Below are 23150 nucleotides of genomic sequence, written 5' to 3'. Positions count from 1 at the left end.
GCACTCCTTTAGCTACTCGACCCATGCCACTCACACCTCTCGTACAAGTACCATTACTTGGTAGAGTATGCCAAACCAACTTAGGACTTGTGACTTCTGGCTTCTTCTTCAAGCACAACCAACTTCAGCTTTGTCGGGAAGCTAGTGAGGTTATGCACTCTTGATTCTGTGTGGACATATCTAGGATGGTTGTCCAACCTTCCCCACCTCGATCAAATTCTCAGTTCGTTGTTGACGGCATATTTTGGCTCCCACCGGGGACTTCATGGCGCCTGCATCAACAATGTTATCCTGTCTTCGAGGGTGTTCCAAAGCTTTTCTCATGATACGCCGCCACTGAGAGCAAAAAGAAGAAGATGCCTATACAACCAAAGACATATGTGTTATTTCCTATTTTTGCAAGGATAGTTTAATAAGATCTGGACAACTTTAATATATGCCCTTGCCTACTGAAAATGGGTATTAGCAGAGCATCGATCGTGCTAAGTTCCATGCCAACCCCCACCCAATCCTTGAACTTCCATGCATGTAGGCGTGTAACAGCACCCTTCACCGATGTCAAGGAAAAATATTAATTGAAAATGATCAACACAAGATTTTTGTCGAGAAGAGGCCTGGAATGTACCTATTTTTTTCGCTTCACTTCCTAATATGAAAAATACACAGAGCATCTCCAATCCTACTCCGTGTTTGGCATGTACACGTTAAACCCTCATGTGCCTATTGATGCAGTTGTGTCTCTCAAATTGTCCAGACAAAAACATATAATTAGTGGGGATGGACAAACAACAGGGAGAAAAAAAAAAAGAGAAAGTTGGTCAGAATTTAACATGGTGAGCTGTTCAAACCCTCATTTCCTCCTCACATATGAACAGACATTCCGAACACATGAAGATGATTTGGTAGCTAGTCCGGTTGGATAGTTTTTTTCCTTCTCTCGTATCCCAGTAGTACCGGGATTCATCCAGACACATGGAAATGATTTGAAGTCTCCTGTTGAAGATGCTCTTAGCACCACAATTTGTTCTTCTTTTCTAGCATAGCACCATCCAAAAGTGGTAAAGCGCGTGTCTCATCTTTTCACACATACTGTCGTTGAGTGGTTGGTCTATAATTAGACTTTTAGCTACTATTTTCACCACTGATCACTACCACACAGTACAACAGTGTCTCTAGATCCTGGATTGGCATGAACAAATATCCTTCTATATATGTACCAAAACAAACGGATATTGCTAGTAACACAAACGAAGCTGCCACGCGTGCATGGAGAAATATCCTGGGGTGGCATGCATGCCCGGTGTTACATGTCCAGGGCCTCACTGGCCCTTTCGCCACCACCCCACTGACGCTATAAGAAAAACCACGAGCTCGCAGTCCACGGTCAGAACTCAGACCAACACATCTGCCGCAGTCAAAGCTAGCCCTTAGCCACCAGAGCATTCCGGACCACATCAACGCCGGCCATGCGCGCTCCGGCGAGAGTCCTGCACCGCGCGGCCGCCCTAACCGCCGCCGGCACCACAGAGACGTCGTCGTCACCTGCCTCGCCACAGCAACCGACGGAGCAGGCGGCGCCGATGGCGGTGGACTCGGACATGACGGTCATCCTGGCATCGCTGCTATGCGCGGTGGTCTGCGTGCTCGGGCTCGCTCTCGCCTCCCGGTGCGCATGCCGACGCCGAAGCTCCAGCTCCACTTCCTCCTCCGACGCACCACCGAAGGGCCTCAAGAAGAAGGCCATCGACGCGCTCCCCACCGTCTCCTTCGCCGCCGCCGCCGCTTCGCCGCAGCCGGCGGCAACGGAGTGCGCGATATGCCTGGCCGAGTTCGCGGAGGGGGAGGGCGTGCGCGTTCTCCCGCGGTGCGGCCACGCCTTCCACGCGCTCTGCATCGACGCTTGGCTCCGGACCTGCGCCACCTGCCCCTCTTGCCGCGCCTCCATCGTTGCTGCTCCAGCACCCACGGTGGTCGTCGTAGTGGCGGGGAACAACAGGTGCGGGAGGTGCGGCGAGGCGCCGGCGCCGGCTGGTGATGGGGACGACATCACGTTCTTGCCTTAATCAGTTTTTCTTATTCTTCCTCCGGTCTCTTGCCTTTTCCTCCGGTTTGCTAGTTATTAGGCTGTGTAATTAATTAAATTTTTCTTACTTAGTCGAGTATTTAATTACCATCAGCTAGTAAGTAGTACTCACTTGTGTTGTTACCTTTGTTAGGCCATATATATATTCTCTGATAGGCTAGTTTTGTACCTTTGTTGTAAAGTGTATAAATATGTACACAATTCAGTTCACCGTACGTGGTTGTACCATATATATTTTTCCTTTCTGCGGCATCGACTCTCTTCTTTGTAATTATGCTTGGGCAAACTATGGGGCATAAATAAAGTGCGAAAATAGCTTTTAATATCTATTGCCATTATCAATTTGTTTTAGTATTTTAATCCGGTCTTTGACAACATGCAACCAATTAAGCTTTTACTCTACATCAGAATTAATTCCCCATTGATTGACGCAAACAGAACAGATACCGGCTTGACCGGTGGAGATAAAGGACAACTCATAGTTGCTTTTTGTCTTTGCTGTTGAACGGACAATCTTTGTTGGTAAAAGTTGTTCAATTGATCGGCAATGTGGATGCCAAGTTTAGCTGCCCGGTCACGATGTATATAGTTGGGGAAGAACGATTTAGACAGGACAACAATCCATTGGATCAGAAGCCATGAATCCGTAGGAGTGGAACATAACAGGCTTGGTATTGACCAGATGACCGCATGCTAGGACTGCGATGGATCCGTAGGTCTTTTATTCTCTACGACACAGTCTCGACATCAAGACATACACACATAATGAGTATAAGAAAAAGTAACGTAAACTCTAAACAACGCATTGTTGAAAAAAAAAACTAAGGCCTAAACAAGGACAAAGCAAATGTTTATCCATAGTGTTCCACTTCTCGATGCTAGGAGGGCTCATGGAGGTGAAGGGTGCCGAAGAAATGTTCTCGAAAGACTACATATGTTTGATTCTATTGGGTGTGAATATTTGTTTGGACATAGAATTCGTAATGTCTATATATCATGTGGGCCAAGAGAAGAAAAACCAGGTGCCTACACGACTGATATATCTACACGATACCATAATACTGTAGATGACATATGTGTAATGATGTGCATGTATGAGGAAAACCGTGGAAATATGTACTTTTCGCCAAGGGTGGGTGGCCAACTAAAGTTGGGATAAGAAGATGCTTATACATCTGCTTCGGTCCAAATAATTTTCCACTTGGCCGGCCTTCATGAGGCCTTTATGTACAGTGTACTGTCATGTCTCGAAGATTCATGGCTGGTTGGGTATTGGGAACTAGAGTCTTCATGTATAGTGTGGTGCATGTGCAGCAAGCAAACAACTAACAGGGTCATGGTCGAACAATCAAATGTAACGCAAATTTAATTGCGACTTTGAGCGATGAAACTCTCATATTCGTTTCTTTTATAGATGGTGGATTCCTGGGATAAATTATTAACACCTAGTTCTGTGATCATACTTAGGCCTCCCCGTTGTAGTGTCATAACTCAATTATTAAGATGATGTGGCACTACAATTATATACAAGAGAGGTGCTAATAATAGCATACTATGATATTATCTTAACAATTGAAGAGAAAGCTTAATGACAAATGAATCATATACACAATTATTTTGATAAATAAGATATCACTACGGTTTTTAATTCCAGAAGGAACTAAAGTGATGTCATGCATATATTTGTTTATCATATTACCCATAGTCAGAGACTTTAGAGCATCTCTAACCCATCGCCCAAACTAAGTTCCTAAAATCTTTCTTTTGCTATTTCTATTAACCTCTTGCCTGTGAATTCCATTTCAACTTATTTTTACACAACATAGTAATTCGAAACTTCACATGTCCCAACAATATTTCAAATTAAACTTCCAAGTGACGTGAGTAGTAGTTTTGGTGCACACGACACGTGCGGCAAGCATAAGAGATCGACTCAATTACATGTGTGCAACCACACTAGCTAAATAAAAAGTTGATGCATAAGAGATAGACTCAATTAGTTGACTAATTAATCAACCACGTACAGAAAGACAACCTAACCGATAACACGGGATGTATCATCATCACTTACTATAGATATATAGTTGCTACTTTACGCTACCCGATATGATATGTTAAGTTAATCACGTACCAATCATTTATCCCATGATCCATAAAGAAACGGTTCATAAATATTATTTTAATTACATGATCCACATATTAGAAGTATAACCAGTTGAATCAAAAGGTTCAGCTCGTTCCTCCATCTTCTTGGATCTTTGCGGCTTGCACCGAAAATGGCAACCGGTGCCAGAACGATTGAATGAAAAGTAGTCAATTGAATGGGAAGAACGCCAAAAATAGCTTTACATACTTAACTATGCAGCTCTTCTTTGGAGAGCAGTCATGTATACTTTACCTATTAAGTACATTTTCTTGTGAACCCATTTTCTTCAACCTCAAGGCAGTAAGATATATGTAATCAATGCTAAATAAGTAGTGTGAGTCGCACTAGCCCCGGATAAAAATTAGTGATTGCATAGCAAATACTCCCTCCGTCCCAAAATTCTTGTTTAGGTTTGTCTAAAAATGGATGTATCTAAATACTAAGATGTGACTAGATACATTCATACCTACACAAATCTAAGACAAGAATTTTGGGACGGAGGGAGTAGATATTCGTGTCTGCATGAGATCCTCCATATTCCAAGACCTTATCTCAAGTGGATGCCAAACGAATTGATTCTATGTTTTGGAAGGGCATCCTGACGACGCAGAGGTCAGAGTCTACCCCTTTAAAAAGAATTGCATTTCTGCGGAGGGATACCAAACACACAAACATTTCTCTAGCTGATAACTAGTGGATTCATCAATAATACTCGCATTACAATTCAGGTGGCCTTTTTGCTAAATCATGGTTGAACACACACACAGACACGCATTTACATGCGGCATACATGCATGATGTCCATATACGCAGCCGCACTAACTCAAAAAAAGAAGTTTATGTTTGCAGTGGGTGTTACATGTATGCAGACCGGCCGACTAGAGCAGGGGAATGGACTCAATTAGTTGATTAATTAATTAATCAATAAAGCAATTAGGGGAGACAACCTAACAAATAAGAGGTGATCGATCACTTACGAAACGATAACTCTCCATATATAGAGATAGGTAGATCATAGATGCTGCTTTCGATGACTCGCACGATCGATATACATTGTTGAGTTACTAGACAGATTAACTAAGACTAGCTACTAGTATCATCCATGCAACCTAAGAAGATGGCCAATTAAGTCAAAAAGGGCCTTGCAACTTGCATAGGTTATTGTCTGTTTTCTTAGCTCCTTTTTGTTGTTTAGCGCCAAAAATGGCGACCAGCAAGAGAAAACACATTTGAATTTAAAGCGGCAACATTACGTGCTCACATATGGCCCTATGCATAAAATACTGAGACCAAGACTGTGGTGAACACGGTTCAAATATCGCTTCGGGTGGTGAACGAACCCGTGAGCACAAGACTGTGTAACTACCACTGAGCTACGCTCAGTTCTTCCCGTGGCCTATATATACCAGGTCGACTATGTATACACAAACACGCTCTTTGAGATGGAAATAAGCAATTTGCCAAATTTATTTAGCACGTTTTTCATGTGAGAGAGTCAAAGTGTTTTACTTAAGATACCATACCTTCTATGAAATGTAAAGTAGAGGGGGTTAATTAAACAATCCTACTTTTTCTTCCCTTTTTTCCCCACGAACTAACTCTCGTATACAATCCTTGATAGTGAGGTGTCGCACGGACTATAAATGGATCATGTATGTCTTAATTAGATTACCTCAACACGCACAATATGATCTCCAATATATAGACGATAGGAAGGTAGTACCACACTTTCATCTCTTTCCCCATAGTCTTGTTCTTTGGTGCTGAAACCAGCTCGCTCCTTCGCATTGCACTTTCACTTTTGACAAAAGGATATTTGAAAAGAGGATTTCACTAGTGGGGAAGGGGCCTTTAGCCCCGGCCCGTAAGGGGCTTTAGTCCCGGTTCACCAACCGGGACTAAAGGGGCGGGACTAAAGGCCTAACCTTTAGTCCCGGCCCCTGTTACAAGCCGGGACTAAAGGTGCTCCACGTGGGCGCCTCGTAGCGCCCCAGTGGCAGGCCCTTTAGTCCCGGTTCGTTACACGGACCGGGACTAAAGAGTTTCAGATTTTGCTTATTTTTTGGGGTTTTTTTTGAATGAAATTATTTTTGGGTTTTAGGGTTTTAGGGTTTAGGTGTTCGGGAGATTAACGTGATGCCTCGTTTGGTGTTCGGGAGTTAGTTTTTATATAATTTAAATAGAAATAATTATGCATATATATATAAGATTAACTTATCTTACAAGCGAGCATATATATATACAATTATATGGAGATCTGAATTATCGGGACTAGAGCCCGTCTATTCGATTACATGGACGAACATCAGTAATGGTCCCTAGCTACACTAAATCGTCCTTTGTCATCTATAGCTTCCGTCCTCAGAAAGGTCGCAAGCTCCTCTGCAACAGCAATCGCGCGTTGCTCTGGTAGGACCTTCGTCCTCATGGCCGTGTACTATATAAGAAGAGGAGATGAATATGAATATCAATCATGATAACAAAGAATGATGGGTAAAAAAAGAGGTGTGAATGTTCATTGCTTACGTCGAATCTGTGATCCTTGTGCTCAGAGGTAAACGTGTGAATTGTCTCGCAAACATAGTATCCGCATAGATGCGTCCCCCGTGGCTGCTGGTCGCACTTTACGAGAATAGAATATATATAATCAAAATAATAATCTAGCATCATAAATGTATTGAAAATAGAAGTATATCATACTACTACTTACCTGAGCCGCTCTAAAGGTCAGCTTCTCAGGCTCGATACCGGGAGTCACGCACTTGAACCGCTTCCAAACCCTGCCCGACAAGGATAATGATTTGCTAAGTTTTTCATTAATTTATATATCAGAAAATCATCGAAAGAGACCGATAGAGCGCAAGAATGATTGAAATTACCCTTGGAGCATGTCCTGCAGGCTTTGGAACTGTTCCAAGGGTCTCGATAATGGGTCGAAGGCATCAACTCTTCCCTTATCAATTTGAATGTCCAACAGAATCCAATGGAAGCTGCACATGTATATATATATGTGTGTGTGTGTGTGTGTGTGTGTGTGTCAGTAACTTATCAATTACACTTATAAGTGAATGGACACAACAGAGTAAAGACCCTCACCTGAAGTTGTATGAAAACAGTATGTGGTCACAGAAATTTTGATTTGTTAGAAACCTTAGAAGGTTTTCCTCCGTCTCCTTGGGTTTATCAGTTAGCGTCGCTATATGTATTTTATCTGGGTCAATAAACCCAATATTTAGGATGTTCTTACTTTTACAATCCAAAATCTTCATTCTGCATAATAGAGTACAAGTTATATATAGACAATGAATTGAAATAACTAAACAAGTTATATGTAGACAATGAATTGAAAAACTTATAGAGAATAGCAACTCATAAGCGATTTGTCGAGGGCGTCGCCATTGTACATCTGGAAGAGTTCATCAAAGTCGATATGGATTTTTTCGGGGCGGCCGTAGTACTCCCGTGGGACACTCAGCACGATCATCGTTCTCCCATTCTTTGATTCACTTAAGTACCATGTATGCAAGTAACGCATATTTGTTGGGAGATCATCTTTGCTGACCAAAGGCTCTCCCATGACAAACTGTGGTTTAGGGGCTACCACAGCCTTGGGTAACCTGTCGTCTTGGGAAGCCAGAACATCTTCAACCGAGACACCCCATTCAGCCGCCCACTTCTTTGCTAATTCAAAATCTTGCCCCTGCACCGGAGGGGGAACATTCTCGGTTAACACCTTGAGGGGTGGGATCGACTGTTTGGCCTGTTGTCCAAGCTGAGGAACGTCTGATTTTTTTCTTTCTTGTAGTTGAACTTGATTTGCTCCCACTTGCACTTGCACGTGATCTGCTCTTTTTCACTTCCTTCTGCAATGTGCGTGTATAGTCATCAGGCTTATGGTGTAAGTCATACTGTGATGGCAGGGTCGTGAAGTATTTTGCCCATGCTATTTGCTTCTCGGTGTATTCCGGGCGGGGCTCGGGTTCCTTCTTTTTCATTTGCGCATCATGATGTTCCTTTGCTATCCTGGCATTTTCCTCGGGGGTACGATCATAAGGTCTGATAGGAAGATTAGCATGAGGTACCTTTGGGAGGGGCGACTGTTTGCGCTTTGGGGGGCTCCGTCGCTTAGAAATCGTCGGCGGAGCGTTCTTGGTGGCACGCTTCCGCTTAGTATCCTGTGCGGGCGGCGGCGGAGACGGACGACCCAAGTCCGGCGGCGTTGATCGAGATGGACTCGTGTTGTGCTGGCCGACGTCATGTGGAGGGCTTGGAGGTAATGGAGGTGTAGGTGACCTGCGACGACTCGAAGGCGGTGTTGTCGTTGGGGCCGAGCCTGGAAGCTTGATGTAGTTCTTGTCCCAAAGGATGACTCCACCCAGTACTTCTCCGAGTGTCCTCTCATCTTCGGGTCCAGCTATGTCGAGCTCCATATCATGAAACCCCGCCATGATTTCATCCACCCCGACTTTAGCAAAGCCAGCTGGAATGTCACGGCCATGCCAGCGTGCATCAGGGCCAGAAGGTAAAGCTTGTCCGACGGCCACCTTCATGGATATGTTGTTGAATTTCTGATGGAGTTCACATGATGTTGACTCCTTGATTCCATCCACGGGGTAGCCGGGACCGCCCTCTATCATTCTTCGTGCATCGTCGGGCGGGGCCTCAGATTTAGCCACGCTGCTTTTCCGCTTAGATGGGGCGCCGGTAATATCAAGTGCAGGATCTTCCTGGCGCGCTACTCCTCTAAGCTCATCAATCTGCTTCTGTTGCTCGTTAATCCTGGCAAGCAACTGGTTGAACTTGTCATTCTCCTCATCGTGCTACCGCTTCTTTACTCTCCCTCGGCTTCTGTAAGTGTCTTGGTCTCTGGCAAACCCAAGCCTCCACGGGTAAGAAGGACCTAAGCCTCGCGTTCGTCCTCCATGTTCGTCGTTGCCGAGGACCAGTGTGAGCAAATCTTTCTCTCTATCTGCAGTGAGCTTTCTTTTTCCCTCCTTAATTTCTTTCACTATGTTTTTCCAATTCTCCCTGGGTATCCTAAGACCGTCACTTCAGATGAGGTCCCCTGTTTCTTCGTCGTACGAACCACCATGCGCAAGGAACCAATTTCTTGCTCTCAATTCCCACTCATCACGGAGTGGTTTAGGTACGATGCCTTTAGCTAGCATATCTTGCTCTTTCTTATCCCACTTTGGGATGGCAGTCTCATAGCCCCCTGGCCCCACCTTGTGGTGATATTTCTTCTTGTCGGCATTTATCTTGTTGTTTTCTGATAATGCCTGGGCATCTTCTGACTCCTTGTACTCTTGAAATGCCTTCCAGTGATTCGCCTGCTTGGCTAGATACCCCTCGAATACTGGCACTTTCTTTGTCTTCAGATAGTTTTTCCATAGCTTCTTCTTCCAGCTACGGAACAGTTCGGCCATCTTCTTTAGAGTCCACTGCTTGACTTTGGCCCTTAGTTTGTCTGCGGCGTCTTCATTCTCACATTCTGGCAGGTTGAAATGTGACATGAGATCATTCCAAAGATTATCTTTGTACCTTTCGGCGACATAGTCACTATCGGCTGCCCCTTTGCGCTTGTTCCACTCCCGAACGCTGATCGGGACGTGATCCCTAACGAGAACTCCGCATTGCTTCTTGAATGTGTCAGCAGCATTCTTAGGAAGCTTGGTTCGCCCGTAGGCAATATCACCTCAAAGGTGTAATGCGTCCGTGCATCCAACTTTCTAGTCGGGCCTCGTTTCGTAGTTTTGCTCGATGTGGAGGCCTAAGAGGGAGAAACATTCGTCAAATGAATGTATATGTATACAATATAGAGCTATCTCCAATATTTTTCACATATTACAAGTGATTGTCGAACTTCATATGTATACCTCGCCGAACTTTATTATTTCTTCACCGGCTTCTCCATCAGTGGAGCTATCACCTTCTCCGTCATTGGACCTATCTCCTGCCCCATCGGCTTCATCTTCGTGTCGCTTGACCTCCATTCCAACGTCGGGGTTTAGATATGACGACGGAGATTCAGCTGGTTCAACGTCGGGGCCGTCTTTGATTATATCTTCGAGAAGTTCTTCCTCTTCGAGGTTCCTGATATGTGGATCCATAGTTCTGCAAAAAACGGATTCTCTTAACCTTTGTACCAAAAAAGAATTATTCTATCAGGAACTCCGTTCCAAAACAACTTTAGTCCCGGGTCGTGGCTCCACCCGGGACTCCTAGATTTCTGCATAGTATTCAAAGTAGGAGTACTTTTCCAATTTGAGCATTCAATAAGCAAAACCAAATAGTAAAATAAAGTAGTATTCAAATTAGCATGCATTCAATTATAAGCAAATACATCATCTCTTTTGTCCGTACATCGTCGAATATTATCACTAATACTCCTCGAATACTATCATACATATAGCATCACTGATACATCTAGAACCGTAGCGCCCGACGGGTATCGGCGCGGGCGGTGGACACCCAAAGAGAAGGAACCATCACAGGATCATAGCTCCAGTGAGATCCCCGAAGAACCTACCAGGTATGCTCGAACCTGCCCTCCAATGCAACCATGTAGCGACGGACGTGCTCATGCTCCTCGCTGACACTGTGACGTACCACCTCCGCGGTGTGCGGAAGCCTCGGCACCCTCACTGGCCCACGCGACCGCCACCAAACAAGGATCGGGTCAACGACGGGCTGGCTCCTCACCAACCTACGCCCCCCGGAAGGTAGCACCTCTCAATACCAGCCGGGAGGAGCCCAGTCCTGGACAGGGCCCCTCTGATCAAGCAGGTGTCCTCCGCCGAGTCGACGACGAGGATGCGGGATAGGCATCGTAAAATAAACTAAAAAAATAAACTAGTTCTATTAATTTTCTTGCTAAAAATAAACTATTAACACTTAAGCATATACAATAGCAAAATTAAACTATTAACACTTAAAAATATACAATAGCAAAATTAAGCAATAATCTAAGAAACACTATTAATACTTAAGCATATACACTATATAATATTTCTTCTTCTTGTAACCCTAAACTAATTTTTCCTCTTCTTCTATTTCTCCTCTTCTTCTACTTCTTCTATTTCTACTTCTCCTCTTCTTCTACTACTTCTCCTCTTCTCTTCTTCTACTTCTCCTCTCCTCCTCTTCTAATTTTTTCTCTTCTTCTACTTCTCCTCTTCTTCTATTTTTCCTCTTCTTCTCCTCTCCTCCTCTTCTTATTCTCCTTTTTCTTCTTTTCTTCTCCTCCTCTTCTTATTTTCATTTTTCCTAATTCTAAATATTACTAACCCTAATAATCTAGCACAAACCTAATAACAATAGGAATTAAATGACAAAAAAATCTTTTTCTTCTTTTCTTTCCTTTTTCTTCCTTTCTTCTCCTTTTTCTTCTTTCTTCTCCTTTTTCTTCTTTTCTTCTACTGGCCGGAGTGTTGGGGAGGAGGGGGCGGGGGGCTTACCGGCCGGAGGTGTCGACGGCGCGTGGCGAGGAGGACGGCGCGGCGCGCGGCGAGGAGGACGGCGGCGCGCGACGAGGAGGGCTGCGGCGGCGAGGAGGACGGCAGGCGGCGGCGAGCAGGACGGCGGGCAGCCTGACGGCGTCGCCGAGTTCGTCGTTGTGCCGCGCCGGGCTTAAGAACGAGAGGAAGAAGAAGAGAAATGGACGATTTGGGTTGGAATTTTTCGAAGTCCCGCTTATATAGGTGGATCTTTAGTCCCGGTGCGTGGCTCGAACCGGGACTAAAGACCCCCTTTAGTCCCTGGTGGAGCCACGACGCGGGACTAAAGGCCCTTTTTCGGGCAGACCAGAAGGCGGGAAGCAGGGGCCTTTAGTCCCGGTGCGTGGCTCCACCCGGGACTAAAGGGGGTCTTTAGTCCCGGGGCGTGGTTCCACCCGGGACTAAAGCCCTCCTCGGCTGCACGATAAGTTTAGTCCCACCTCGCCCAGTGAGAGGGACTAACACTTGTTTATAAGCCCCATCGCAGCTTCTCCATCGAGCTCCTCTCTAAAGCAGGCTTACGGGCATAAACTCACTGAAAATTTAAACTATATTCGAAATTATGGAGAAAATTCAACCTAAATTCAAAGTAAGTTCACTTTGAATTTAAGTTGAATTTTCTCTATAAATTCTCATATAGTTTCAATTTTTTACTATTTTCAAAATTAATTATTTTGACTATCCAAACTATTATCTATTTTGTTATTTTCAATTAAAAACTATGTTTATTAAAAATTCTTTTTGCATATTTCAGAATTTGACAAAACTATGATAATGAAAAGTGTTTGAAATTGAATAAATAATTCAAAACTATTTTCTATTTTCAAAAGTAATTATTTTGACTATCCAAACTATTAACTATTTTGTTATTTTCAATTAAAAACTATGTTTATTAAAATTCTTTTTGCATATTTGACAAAACTATGATAATGAAAAGTATTTGAAATTAAATAAATAATTCAAAACTATTTTCTATTTTCAAAAGTAATTATTTTGACTATCGAAACTATTAACTATTTTGTTATTTTCAATTAAAAACTATGTTTATTAAAATTCTTTTTGCATATTTGAGAATTTGACAAAACTATGATAATGAAAAGTGTTTGAAATTGAATAAATAATGCAAAACTATTTTCTATTTTCAAAAGTAATTGTTTTGACTATCCAAACTATTAACTATTTTGCTATTTTCAATTAAAAACTATGTTTATTAAAATTCTTTTTGCATATTTGAGAATTTGACAAAACTATGATAATGAAAAGTGTTTGAAATTGAATAAATAATGAAAACTATTTTCAATTTTCAAAAGTAATTGTTTTGACTATCCAAACTATTAACTTATTTATTTTTTGAGCTAGTTGACCCTGAAATTGAAAAGCACTACAAATGAACTCTGAAAATGTTGAAAGTTGGCATGCTATCATCATTTCACCCACATAGCATGTGTTAAAAAGTTGAGAGGGCTACGACAAAAACTCGATGCACTTCGTGTACAAAACGGACAATCTCTCTCGAAGTATCAGCGTTTCGAACGAGAACTCATCTCTTACAAAGGGATTTCTTTTTTTTGAACTTATTTGAAATCCATACTTTTTGTGTGTTCAAAATGCACAATTCAAAGGCACATCACAAAATTTCAACAATTTCTGACTTCATTTGGTATTCTTCGTGCATTTACTTATTTTTTTTTAAAGCTAGTTGACCCTGAAATTGAAAAGCACTACAAATGAACTCTGAAAATGTTGAAAGTCGGCATGCTATCATCATTTCACCCACATAGCATGTGCGAGAAAGTTGAGAGGGTTACGTTAAAAACTGGATGCACTTCGTGTACAAAATGGACAATCTCTTTGGAAGTAGAAGCGACCCCCACAATAAGAGACGACATTCTTCTTCTCTCATATATGGTGGACACTAGCTCACCTGATTTTTCAACCGTCGATGATGGTCGCTACTCCTACTTCCCCTAGTGCATAACCAATATCTAGCACAAGGAGAAGAAGGAGAAACGACCCCCCACAGCAACAGTCGACATTCTTCTTCTCTTATGTATGGTGGACACGCCCTCACCTGATTTTTCGACCGTAGATGATGGTCGCTACTCCTTCTTCCCCTAGTGCATAACAAATATCTAGCACAAAGATAAGAAGGAGAAGCAACCCCCACAACAACAGTCGGCATTCTTCTTCTCTCATGTATGGTGGACACTCCCTCACCTGATTTTTTGACCGTCGATGATGGTCGCTATTCCTTCTTTCCCTAATGCATAACAAATATCTAGCACAAGGAGAAGAAGGAAAAGCGACCCCCACAACAAAAGTGGTTCCGCTGCACGCCACGTGGTTCCGCTGCACGCCACGTGGGACTAATGGTCTTTCATTTTTAAATGACTATTTTAATCAAAAACAGATCTGTTACAAAAGGGATTTCATTTTTTGAACTTATTTGAACTGAAGACTTTTTGTATATACATGTGGTCGAAATGCATGATACCATGAAGTTAGAAAGGCCTAAACCATTCAAAAGTAGCAAATGAAGTTAGAAAAGGCTAAACCATTCAAATTTGGAAACTATAATGGCACAAACAGAAACTAGACATATATAAATTGGTCCAAGCAGTACATGATACTAGTCCAAACAGTACATAATAATAGCTATCATAGATATATAGCTGGCCATAGTTGATACTAGTCCAATCAGAATGTCCACCTTATTCGAGGTGACGCTGGTCATAGTTGACGACTCGAATCTTGCGGTACAACTCGTATGAAACGTATGCATCTTTTGCTGCATACTCAATGTTGATACGATCAAGTGGGGTCTTCTCCCAAAGTTTGTGCTGAGACTTTGGGAAATTGGTCTTCATATCACCATATTCCTCGTCGATCAAGGCAACTGCCATATGAGCCATCGAAGTCCTGACATGTCGAAGCCTGAATACCGTTTGGAGATCAATGAGGCAACCAGTTGGTATCTCAATACTGAAGCTGTACCTCATCTTCAGCTTGTCGTTCGTTATGTCAACGGTAGCAAAAGTGATGCCGCTGCGAAGGAAGTCCATGAGTTCTGGACAATGCTTGTCACTACTGCAACATAAACAAATTAAAATGGAACAAATGTTACATACTGCTGCAATAAGGAAACATGTTTCACTACAACTAAAGAGAAAATTATCTTTAGGATTCAAATAGAACATATGCAATGGAACCTAGAGAGATCACCATAGCTATTCAATGGAACCTAGAGAGATCACTAGGTATATGCAATTTTCATGACTATGACATATCATATTGCTATCCAATGGAACCTAGAGAGATAGCTATATGCAATTTTCATAACCTTGGATCAAAGAACACCGCATAAAATTGTATCACTACAACTATGATTTTAATGGAACATATTGAACCAATCAGATTTTTCAGATTGTGGAACACTATTCCAATCAGATTGTGTTCCCTTCAACTAATCAAAATTGTTTCACTACAACTATTTGAAGCGAACCAACTATGATTCCAATGGAACATATTAAACACTAATTGATTCTAATACGATTTTTCAGATTATGGAACACTATTCCAATCAGATTGTGTTCCCCTTCAACTAATCAAAATTGTTTCACTACAACTATTTGAAGGGAACCAACTATGATTGAAACAAATAAACTTACAATGTCATTACATTGGATCAAAGAAAGCCTCAAAACTTACCTCGCCCATTGGAAGATCAAGACATGGTGTGAGAAGCATAGTTGGATGACGGCAATACCGCGTTGATCGGCCGTGTACTCCAGATCAAGCCCCAAGAACTTCTCATGATCCATTGTGGCGTCAAGCCATCGTTCCTTCAACTGTTCAAGAAAATACGACATCTCACTGCTCTCGTTCGTTTACACGACATCGAGCATGGTCGTGCCATGTGCGAGCACCTCTCCAAAGCGAGTTGGCATGGTGGAAGAAGAGAAGGGAAGAAGAGAGGAGAAGAACAGAGAGCGAGAGCGAGAGAGAAGAAGAAACAGAGAAATGGCGACTCTGCTTCGGTTCGTGCTTTTCATCGCCCGAAACGATGCGGGATACAAACCGTTTAGGGCCTTTAGTCCCGGGTTGAGTCACCAACTGGGACTAAAGAGGTATACCAACGGTTGCCACCACTACGGCAGGCCACGTGTTAGGCCTTTAGTCCCGGGTTGAGCCACCAACCGAGACTAAAGGGGGATACGAACGGTTGCCACCACCACTGCCCACCGCGTAGCCCTTTAGTCCCGGTTTGGGACACGAACCGGGACTAAAGGCTCCTTACGGGCCGGGACTAAAGCCTCGAGGGAGGCATTGAGAATTGGGGCGACGTCCCGGCCCAGAGGCAGGCCGGGACTAAAGGGTCCCGGTCAAAGATCCGTTTTCCACTAGTGTTTTAAGCATGTCTCTATTAAGTTACGACCAGAGCGCTGCCACTTAATCTTAGCACACCAGTATAAAAAAGCACAAGCAAAAGTGTGTGTGTCTGTCGTCATGCATACATGTATGCACTTGTATTAGTTACTATTGAATTTATGGTATCGGAGTCAAGAACTCTTGAGTTCAAGCTAGCTTTCGCAATTTATCAATTAAAATGCAGTTCATTTTCAGTCCACGTTTATTGAAGGAGTTACACGTAAGAGGGAGTGTTGAAGTATAAATATGTACCCCACCTTCCACCATCAGCTTGACCTTTTGGATGAACTGATCGGTGTGTGCAGTTATACAGTTACTAACATAGCACAATGCCACTTAGACTGTAGTCATAGCTAGATTCTACCGCACTTTCTTCCTAGCCAGTAGCCACACACCATTCTGAAAGTACACACGCTTTTTCTAACAATTCAGTGCACTACTTAGTTCTTACTCATTTGCTTCATGGATTTTATTTCTACGGCTAGTTTTGATGTTTCAAATAATTAACCGTCGGTGTGTTTTTAACATTATACTAAACAAAAAGGTGTGTCTAGGTCTCAGTCGGACATAACCAATTAAAATGAAAAAAAGGAAAATATATATTAAAAAAAGCATGGATCTCAATGTAAAATCTCACGAACATAATATTGATTGATACTTAACCAAGTCTCGTCCCACAAAACAAAAAGGAAAAACATCATTTTTTCAGTATTTTAGATAGGGGTTCAAGAAAAGTAAGGACATAGAGTGAAATTATGAAAACACTTTTGGTCCAACTCAGGCCCTGTTTGGAATCACCTAGATTATATAATCCAGTTTTTATAATCTATTCTGTCTTCAAACAGGACATCTTATGGTGTAGATTATAAAAACTAGATGGATAGATTATTAAAAACTCATAATCTACTCTATACCAGCTAAAATCAGATTATGGATTGCTAATGACCCATTACCCTTGTAAGGTTGGAGATAATTACATTCCTACCACCGCCACCTCCTCTTTTTTTTTAAAAAAAACAAAGGACAGACAGGTCATTATGCAATGTAAAACCTGAATTACAGTTTATATAATCTGGCCTCCAAACATGGTCACCTAGATTATTTTTATAAACCAGATTATATAATCTATCTTCATAATCCAGATTATCATAATCTATTATGGTTCCAAACAGGGCCTCAATCTGGAAAACACACACAACCATTTCCCTACTCCCACTTACCGTAGAAGTTAATGAAAGCAAAATCGAGTCCTACTAGTATTAGAATGTCTAGTCATAGTCTATTTTTATAGTCTCTTGTGGACATATATACAAGGTACCTAGGGATTCTTCTTGTAACATCAGAAAAATTTAATACAAAGTTTACCAGGCTCGAGCCTGTAGCAATACATCAAGAGTTTCCGCGTCCGCCGACACAAGCTGAGCCGTTCCGTCGAGTTCAATCTTCACGTCTACATACACGGCTGTACGTCCATGTGTGGCCACTATTGATCAATCAACCAGCCTGTAAGCTTGCTTGCTTGCTTGCACACACGTATTCCTGACTGATTTGATCCACGGTTCAAAAGCCAACACTGACCTTCATGTCATCTCGTTCGAGTAGACCTCATTGCGTCCCAAGAATTGTAAACTTATTTACAGTAGTATTATGCACTATTGGTAGCCATATTAAGCATACGAATTTTGGTCAAAAGGGGCGCCACAAATCTCTTTCGCCTATCCACTCTACAATACGAAATGAGTTGGCACTACAGTCTTCCTCTAGGGAGCAAATCGCGAGTCAACAGCGTGTCTCGTCTTTTCACACACACACAAAAACACGCATGGATGGTCTCTAGAAAAGCAGACGTTTAGCTGCTAATTCCACCACTGATCTCGACAGTGTCACACCAATGATTTGATTAATCTCGACGAATCCGCGTAGTACTGGTACTAAGCTAAAGGAGCGAAGCAAAGTTGCCACGCGTGCAGGAAGAAACATCCCAAAGTGGCATGCCCCAGCCCTACCGGCGCCCGCCACTAACCCCTGGGTCCCGGCGTTACCTGCCCGCCGGTCGACCATCCCCTTCCACCACCACCACGGCCACTTCCACGCTATAAAACTCCAAGCAGAGCACCGGACACCCACCAGAGTCAAAGCTAAGCTAAGATAGAGTCCACAGTCCAGAGCATACGGCGCACCAAGCACAATAGCAGCAGCAGAAGCGGCACCATGCGCGCTCCGGCGAGCCTCCTGCACCGGACAGCCCTCGCGGCAGCCGGCACTGGCCACACGTCGTCATCACCTCAGCAGCAGGAGCAGACGGCGCCGGTGATGGCGGTGAACTCGGACATGGTGGTGATCCTGGCGTCGCTCCTGTGCGCGCTTGTCTGCGTCCTCGGCCTCGCCCTCGTCTCGCGGTGCGCATGCCGGCGACGCCGCTCTGCGTCATCCTCCGACCACTCTCCTCCTCCGCCCAAGGGCCTCAAGAAGAAGGCCATCGACGCGCTTCCCACCGTCTCCTTCGCCGCGACCGCTTCCCCGACGATATCAGCGGCGTGCTCGTCTTCTGAGTGCGTGATATGCCTGGCGGAGTTCACGGAAGGGGAAGGCCTGCGGGTGCTCCCACGGTGCGGCCACCGCTTCCATGTTGCATGCGTCGACGCCTGGCTCCGTACCTGCGCCACATGCCCCTCCTGCCGTGCCCCCATCATCGCTGCTGCTCCGGCGCAGCCGCCGGCGACACCCACGGTGGTGGTTGTAGTGGCGGCCAACAACAGGTGCGGGAGGTGCGGCGAGGTGGCGGCGCCGGCTGGTGGTGATGGCACCATGATTTTGCCTTAATTAATTTATTTTATATGTTTCCTTTTCTTTTGTTTTACTAGTTAGGCGAAGTAATTCAACAAGTTGTTTTATTAGTTAGTTGTGTATTGTACTTCTTGTGCTGTTTTGGTAGCTAGGTAGCCTGTTCGTCCATCTAATGCACTGAAATAGCTCAATTTTGTAGCTTGGCTGTCTTTTTTTTTTTGAAACAGAGACAAAAAAATTGCTTCATCGACTAATTAAGCAGAAAAGAGTTGTCCAGTTAATTATTAAAAAATCGAACAAAAACCGATACAAACCTATCACATGAGGATTACACACGTAATATAAAACCTCACAAGCACACAATCAGCCCGACAATCATACCCTACATATAACGACCACCAACCTCTACACAACTAAATCGCAAACACATACCCAACGAGAGAGTACCTCTGCCGAAGACCACGAGTAGCACCAAAACCACAGACACAAGTCAGATCGAAAAGACTGATGATCATCCATCAAGCTGGAGCGGACGCCTTTCCCGCGGTACCATTCTTCTTACTTTTGCTCTTGATGAGAGCCTCTTCAACAATTAGCTTGCCACATCCAGGACAAACCGCCTCCAAACGCTTGAGCAAGCTGCGAACCTCTAACTCGAAGAGAATCTCATCGACCTTGTCACGCACAGATACCACCTTCTCAACGGTCACGTGCAGTGGGTGACCGCAACGTCAGAACCTCCCCGGTCCACAGAGGCGAGCTTCTGGCCAGGCTCCAAAAGGTCAGGCGCCAACATACCGACCGCCTCAACATCATCAGTCACAGAAACCACCGACACGACAACATCATCCATGGGAATCACTGGCACGATTGACTTAGGCACCTCCAGTTGCTCACATGACATAGGTGAATCATGACCCTCACACGGCATCACATGCTCGATGGTCGTGGATGAGGGAAGGGCAGCAACATCCAAAACTCTGTGCTCCATGGCATCGAGAGGTAGGATGGCTGATGCATGACACCCAATGGACTTAGGCAAGCAAGGGATTGCAACGCCCAATACAAAATTTTGTAGCTTGGCTACAAAGTGTATAAACTTTTGTTCACTGTTTGATACCAATACGATGAACTAAAGGTGTATATGTTATAAACACTAAAGCATTTTATTTATTATAAAGAGAGCTCCTTCTCTGATTTCCAGTAAAAGAAATCACAGTGTCTTTTTGCAAAGCATATATACACATTTTCTTTTGTGACATAGCCATCTATTCTTTGTAATACCGAACATACCATTGGGCATAAATCAAGTGTGACAATAGCTTTACATGGGTATATGTGGGTAGCAGCGGCGGATCCAAAATTTTAGCAATGTGGAGGCAAACATGGACCATGATTGTTGAACGACACAAAATGAGTATAATGTATGAACATTGGCACTACTAAAAGTAAATTTGCAATTTTCGTGTGGGGCCAGGCATGGCCCCACAACCCCATCCCTAGATCCGCCACTGAGTGGGCAGGAACTGAAAGGAATCTATTGTTTGTTATAAATTCTTTTGTTTTAATCTGGTTCCTGACCGCATGCAGCCAATTAAGCTTTTGGTCTCCATCAGGATCAATCCTCCCACTGATTGAAGCAAACTGGCACAATACCAGCTCGACCGCTGGAGATCAAGGTGCAAAGTGTCACAACAACTCATATCAAACATGAATACATGATCCAAAAAGGTGTGGGTACACTCGAGTTTAGTACGCCTGAATTTTGAAAAACTGCAAAACACATATCAAACATGATCCAAAAAGGTGTGGGTACACTCGAGTTTAGAACACCCGAATTTCGAAAAACTTCCAAAACACATAAGGAACGTGATCCGAAATTTCTGATTTTTTGTGACGTCAAAGATGAACAAATGTTTGAGAGACTTGCAAATCCACAAATAACATTCTAGGAGATCTCACAAAAAACAACAAAATCACATGTCATTGTTTTCTGCATTTTTCAGTACACGATTATGCTTTTTGTTGAGAGCTCCTTCAATGTTATTTGTGGATAAAATTTCGCAAAAACCTAAAACATGTTATCATGTTTTATGTCCTACAACAAAATCCACTTTTTTTTTTCTGCTGTTGTTCCTGAAAGAATAGTCTCTGTTGCTTTTCAAATTTCATGTTGTGACACCAGCAATGTGGATGCCATCTATATCTACGTGGCAGCCTTATATATACTTTGGAAAAAAGATCCAAGCTCGATAATGATCCACCAAACCAGGAGTGGTCAGTCCCAAGGGTTGAATAGCACAGGTTCGGTATGGATGCTGATGGGTATGTAGGCCATTTATTCTCTATAATGAAACAGTCCCTGACGCCAAGACAAACGCACAGGCACACGCACACACAAGAGATTGATACCTAAAGAGGTTCAACCAAAACTCAAAACAGAGCCTTGCTGAAGAGAAAGACTGAGCACTAAACTGTTAGTAATCCAAACGTGTTAAGAGTAGAAATAGGAAAGCTTAGTATAAGCCGGTTGGTTTTCCGTGTAATAGTCCGTGTCCTAGTCAAATAGAAGCTAGCGGTACTTTGCATCCGGCGGCTTGCATGCCGTGTACGAGTCAAAGACTAAAAGCAATTAGGAAATACGAGTCGTCGTCGATTGTTTGGAGTCGGCTGCTGCACCTATATATATGCATCAGCCTGCGTCGTTTGTAAGCACCAGAAAAACGAGTCGTGCCTCTGGCCATCTTCGTGTTGCTACGTTCGCGTGCGTGTGTTCTGGTCCCGGTGTTTGCATAAGCGCCGGTGAGATAACGAGTGCTACAACTAGTTCGTATACGTTGAGCCGAGTTGCACGTACACGACTAGTCAAGCTGCAGGGTAATCGTGTGTTCGATCTTGAGGGCGAAAAGCCAACAATTGGTATCAGAGCAAGGTGTGGAGGCTTCGACGTCAAGTTGCGTCACGGTGGAGTTGTCGTCGCCGTCAAGTTGTGTCACAGACGACGGAAAATCGAAGAAGAGGATCATGTCGACTTCGAAGGCGAGTGGTGGTGGTGTGACCATCCAGTACCCCATGCTTGATGGTGACAATTATGGGGTGTGGGCTGCGAAGATGAAGATCTTCATGCGTGCGCGTGGAGTTTGGGCAGCGGTGGAAGGTGAAGGCGCGGTCGAAGAGACAAAGGACCAAGAGGCTTTCGCCATCATAGCCCAAGGTGTGTCTGATGCCGTTTTTATGTCTATATCGGAGAAAGAGACGGCAAAGAAAGCTTGGGAAGCGCTCAAGGAGATGCATGCTGGAGATGATCGTGTCAAGAAGGCACGTGTTCAAGCCCTAAGGAGGGAGTTCGAGAGGATGAGCATGAAGGCGTCAGAAGGGGTTGGTGAATTTGCGTTAAAACTAACCTCCCTAGTTAATGAGATGCGAGCTCTCGGATCAAAGATGGAAGACATCGCGGTTGTGGAGAAATTACTACGAGCCGTTCCCGACAAGTTTTTACCGATCGTTGGCACCATCGAGCAGTGGGGCGATGTGACGAAGATGTCGGTGATGGAGGTGATCGGGCGGCTAAAGACCTATGAGTTGACATTGAAAGGACGGGAACGCGACCAAGAAGAGGAGCAGTTGATGTTCTCGCGCAATAAGGAGAAAGATAAGCAGAAGTACCGGAAGTTCGACAAATCTAAAGTTCGGTGCTACAATTGCCAGGACTATGGACACTATTCTCGAGAGTGTCCTGATCCGCGGAAGGAGGCAAAGAAGGAGCATGAGATTCTGCAACTAGCTAAAGTTGACGTGGATGACGGCCCAGGGTTGCTTTGATGAAGAAGCTGCGGCGAAAAAAAAAAGTCGTGTCTTTAGTTTTTTCTTTGTGTCTGAGTCGTTAGTATGTCTCGGCGGGAAGACGAAGGCCAACGTGAAGATGGATGCGCACCAGTTAAGTTGAGTTCCTGCATGAAAGGTTATGTGTTTAGTCTGCATGTAGCACGTTAAGATGTGACGGCGTGGGCTGGTAATCCAGGTGATATGTTGGTTTTAAGTCAACAAGTCGAAAGTTTGGATTAGGTGGTGAATGTTAGTAATCCAAACGTGTTAAGAGTAGAAATAGGAAAGCTTAGTATAAGCCGGTTTGTTTTCCGTGTAATAGTCCGTGTCCTAGTCAAATAAAAGCTAGCAGTACTTTGCATCCGGGCCGTGTACGAGTCAAAGA

At 43.7% G+C, this 23150-nt stretch overlaps 2 protein-coding genes across 2 annotated transcripts; both read left to right on the top strand.

Moving 5' to 3' along the window:
• Positions 1 to 1337: 1337 nt before the first annotated feature.
• Positions 1338 to 2335, top strand: LOC123413267 (probable E3 ubiquitin-protein ligase ATL44). The gene has a single exon (XM_045106206.1). The coding sequence runs from the start codon at positions 1467 to 1469 to the stop codon at positions 2061 to 2063; it is 597 nt and encodes a 198-aa protein (XP_044962141.1). The 5' UTR covers positions 1338 to 1466; the 3' UTR covers positions 2064 to 2335.
• Positions 2336 to 18364: 16029 nt separating this feature from the next.
• Positions 18365 to 19208, top strand: LOC123413266 (probable E3 ubiquitin-protein ligase ATL44). Its single transcript, XM_045106205.1, has one exon. It carries the CDS (start codon positions 18365 to 18367, stop codon positions 18974 to 18976), a length of 612 nt encoding a protein of 203 aa, XP_044962140.1. The 3' UTR covers positions 18977 to 19208.
• Positions 19209 to 23150: the final 3942 nt, after the last annotated feature.

This window comes from Hordeum vulgare, chromosome 7H, assembly GCF_904849725.1.
Source record: "Hordeum vulgare subsp. vulgare chromosome 7H, MorexV3_pseudomolecules_assembly, whole genome shotgun sequence".
NCBI lineage: Eukaryota > Viridiplantae > Streptophyta > Magnoliopsida > Poales > Poaceae > Hordeum > Hordeum vulgare.
This window is presented reverse-complemented; position numbering and strand designations above follow the sequence as displayed.

Coding starts and splice junctions, on each gene's coding strand:
- LOC123413267 (XM_045106206.1), top strand. CDS start 1,467: ATGCGCGCTCCGGCGAGAGTCCTGCACCGCGCGGCCGCCCTAACCGCC.
- LOC123413266 (XM_045106205.1), top strand. CDS start 18,365: ATGCGCGCTCCGGCGAGCCTCCTGCACCGGACAGCCCTCGCGGCAGCC.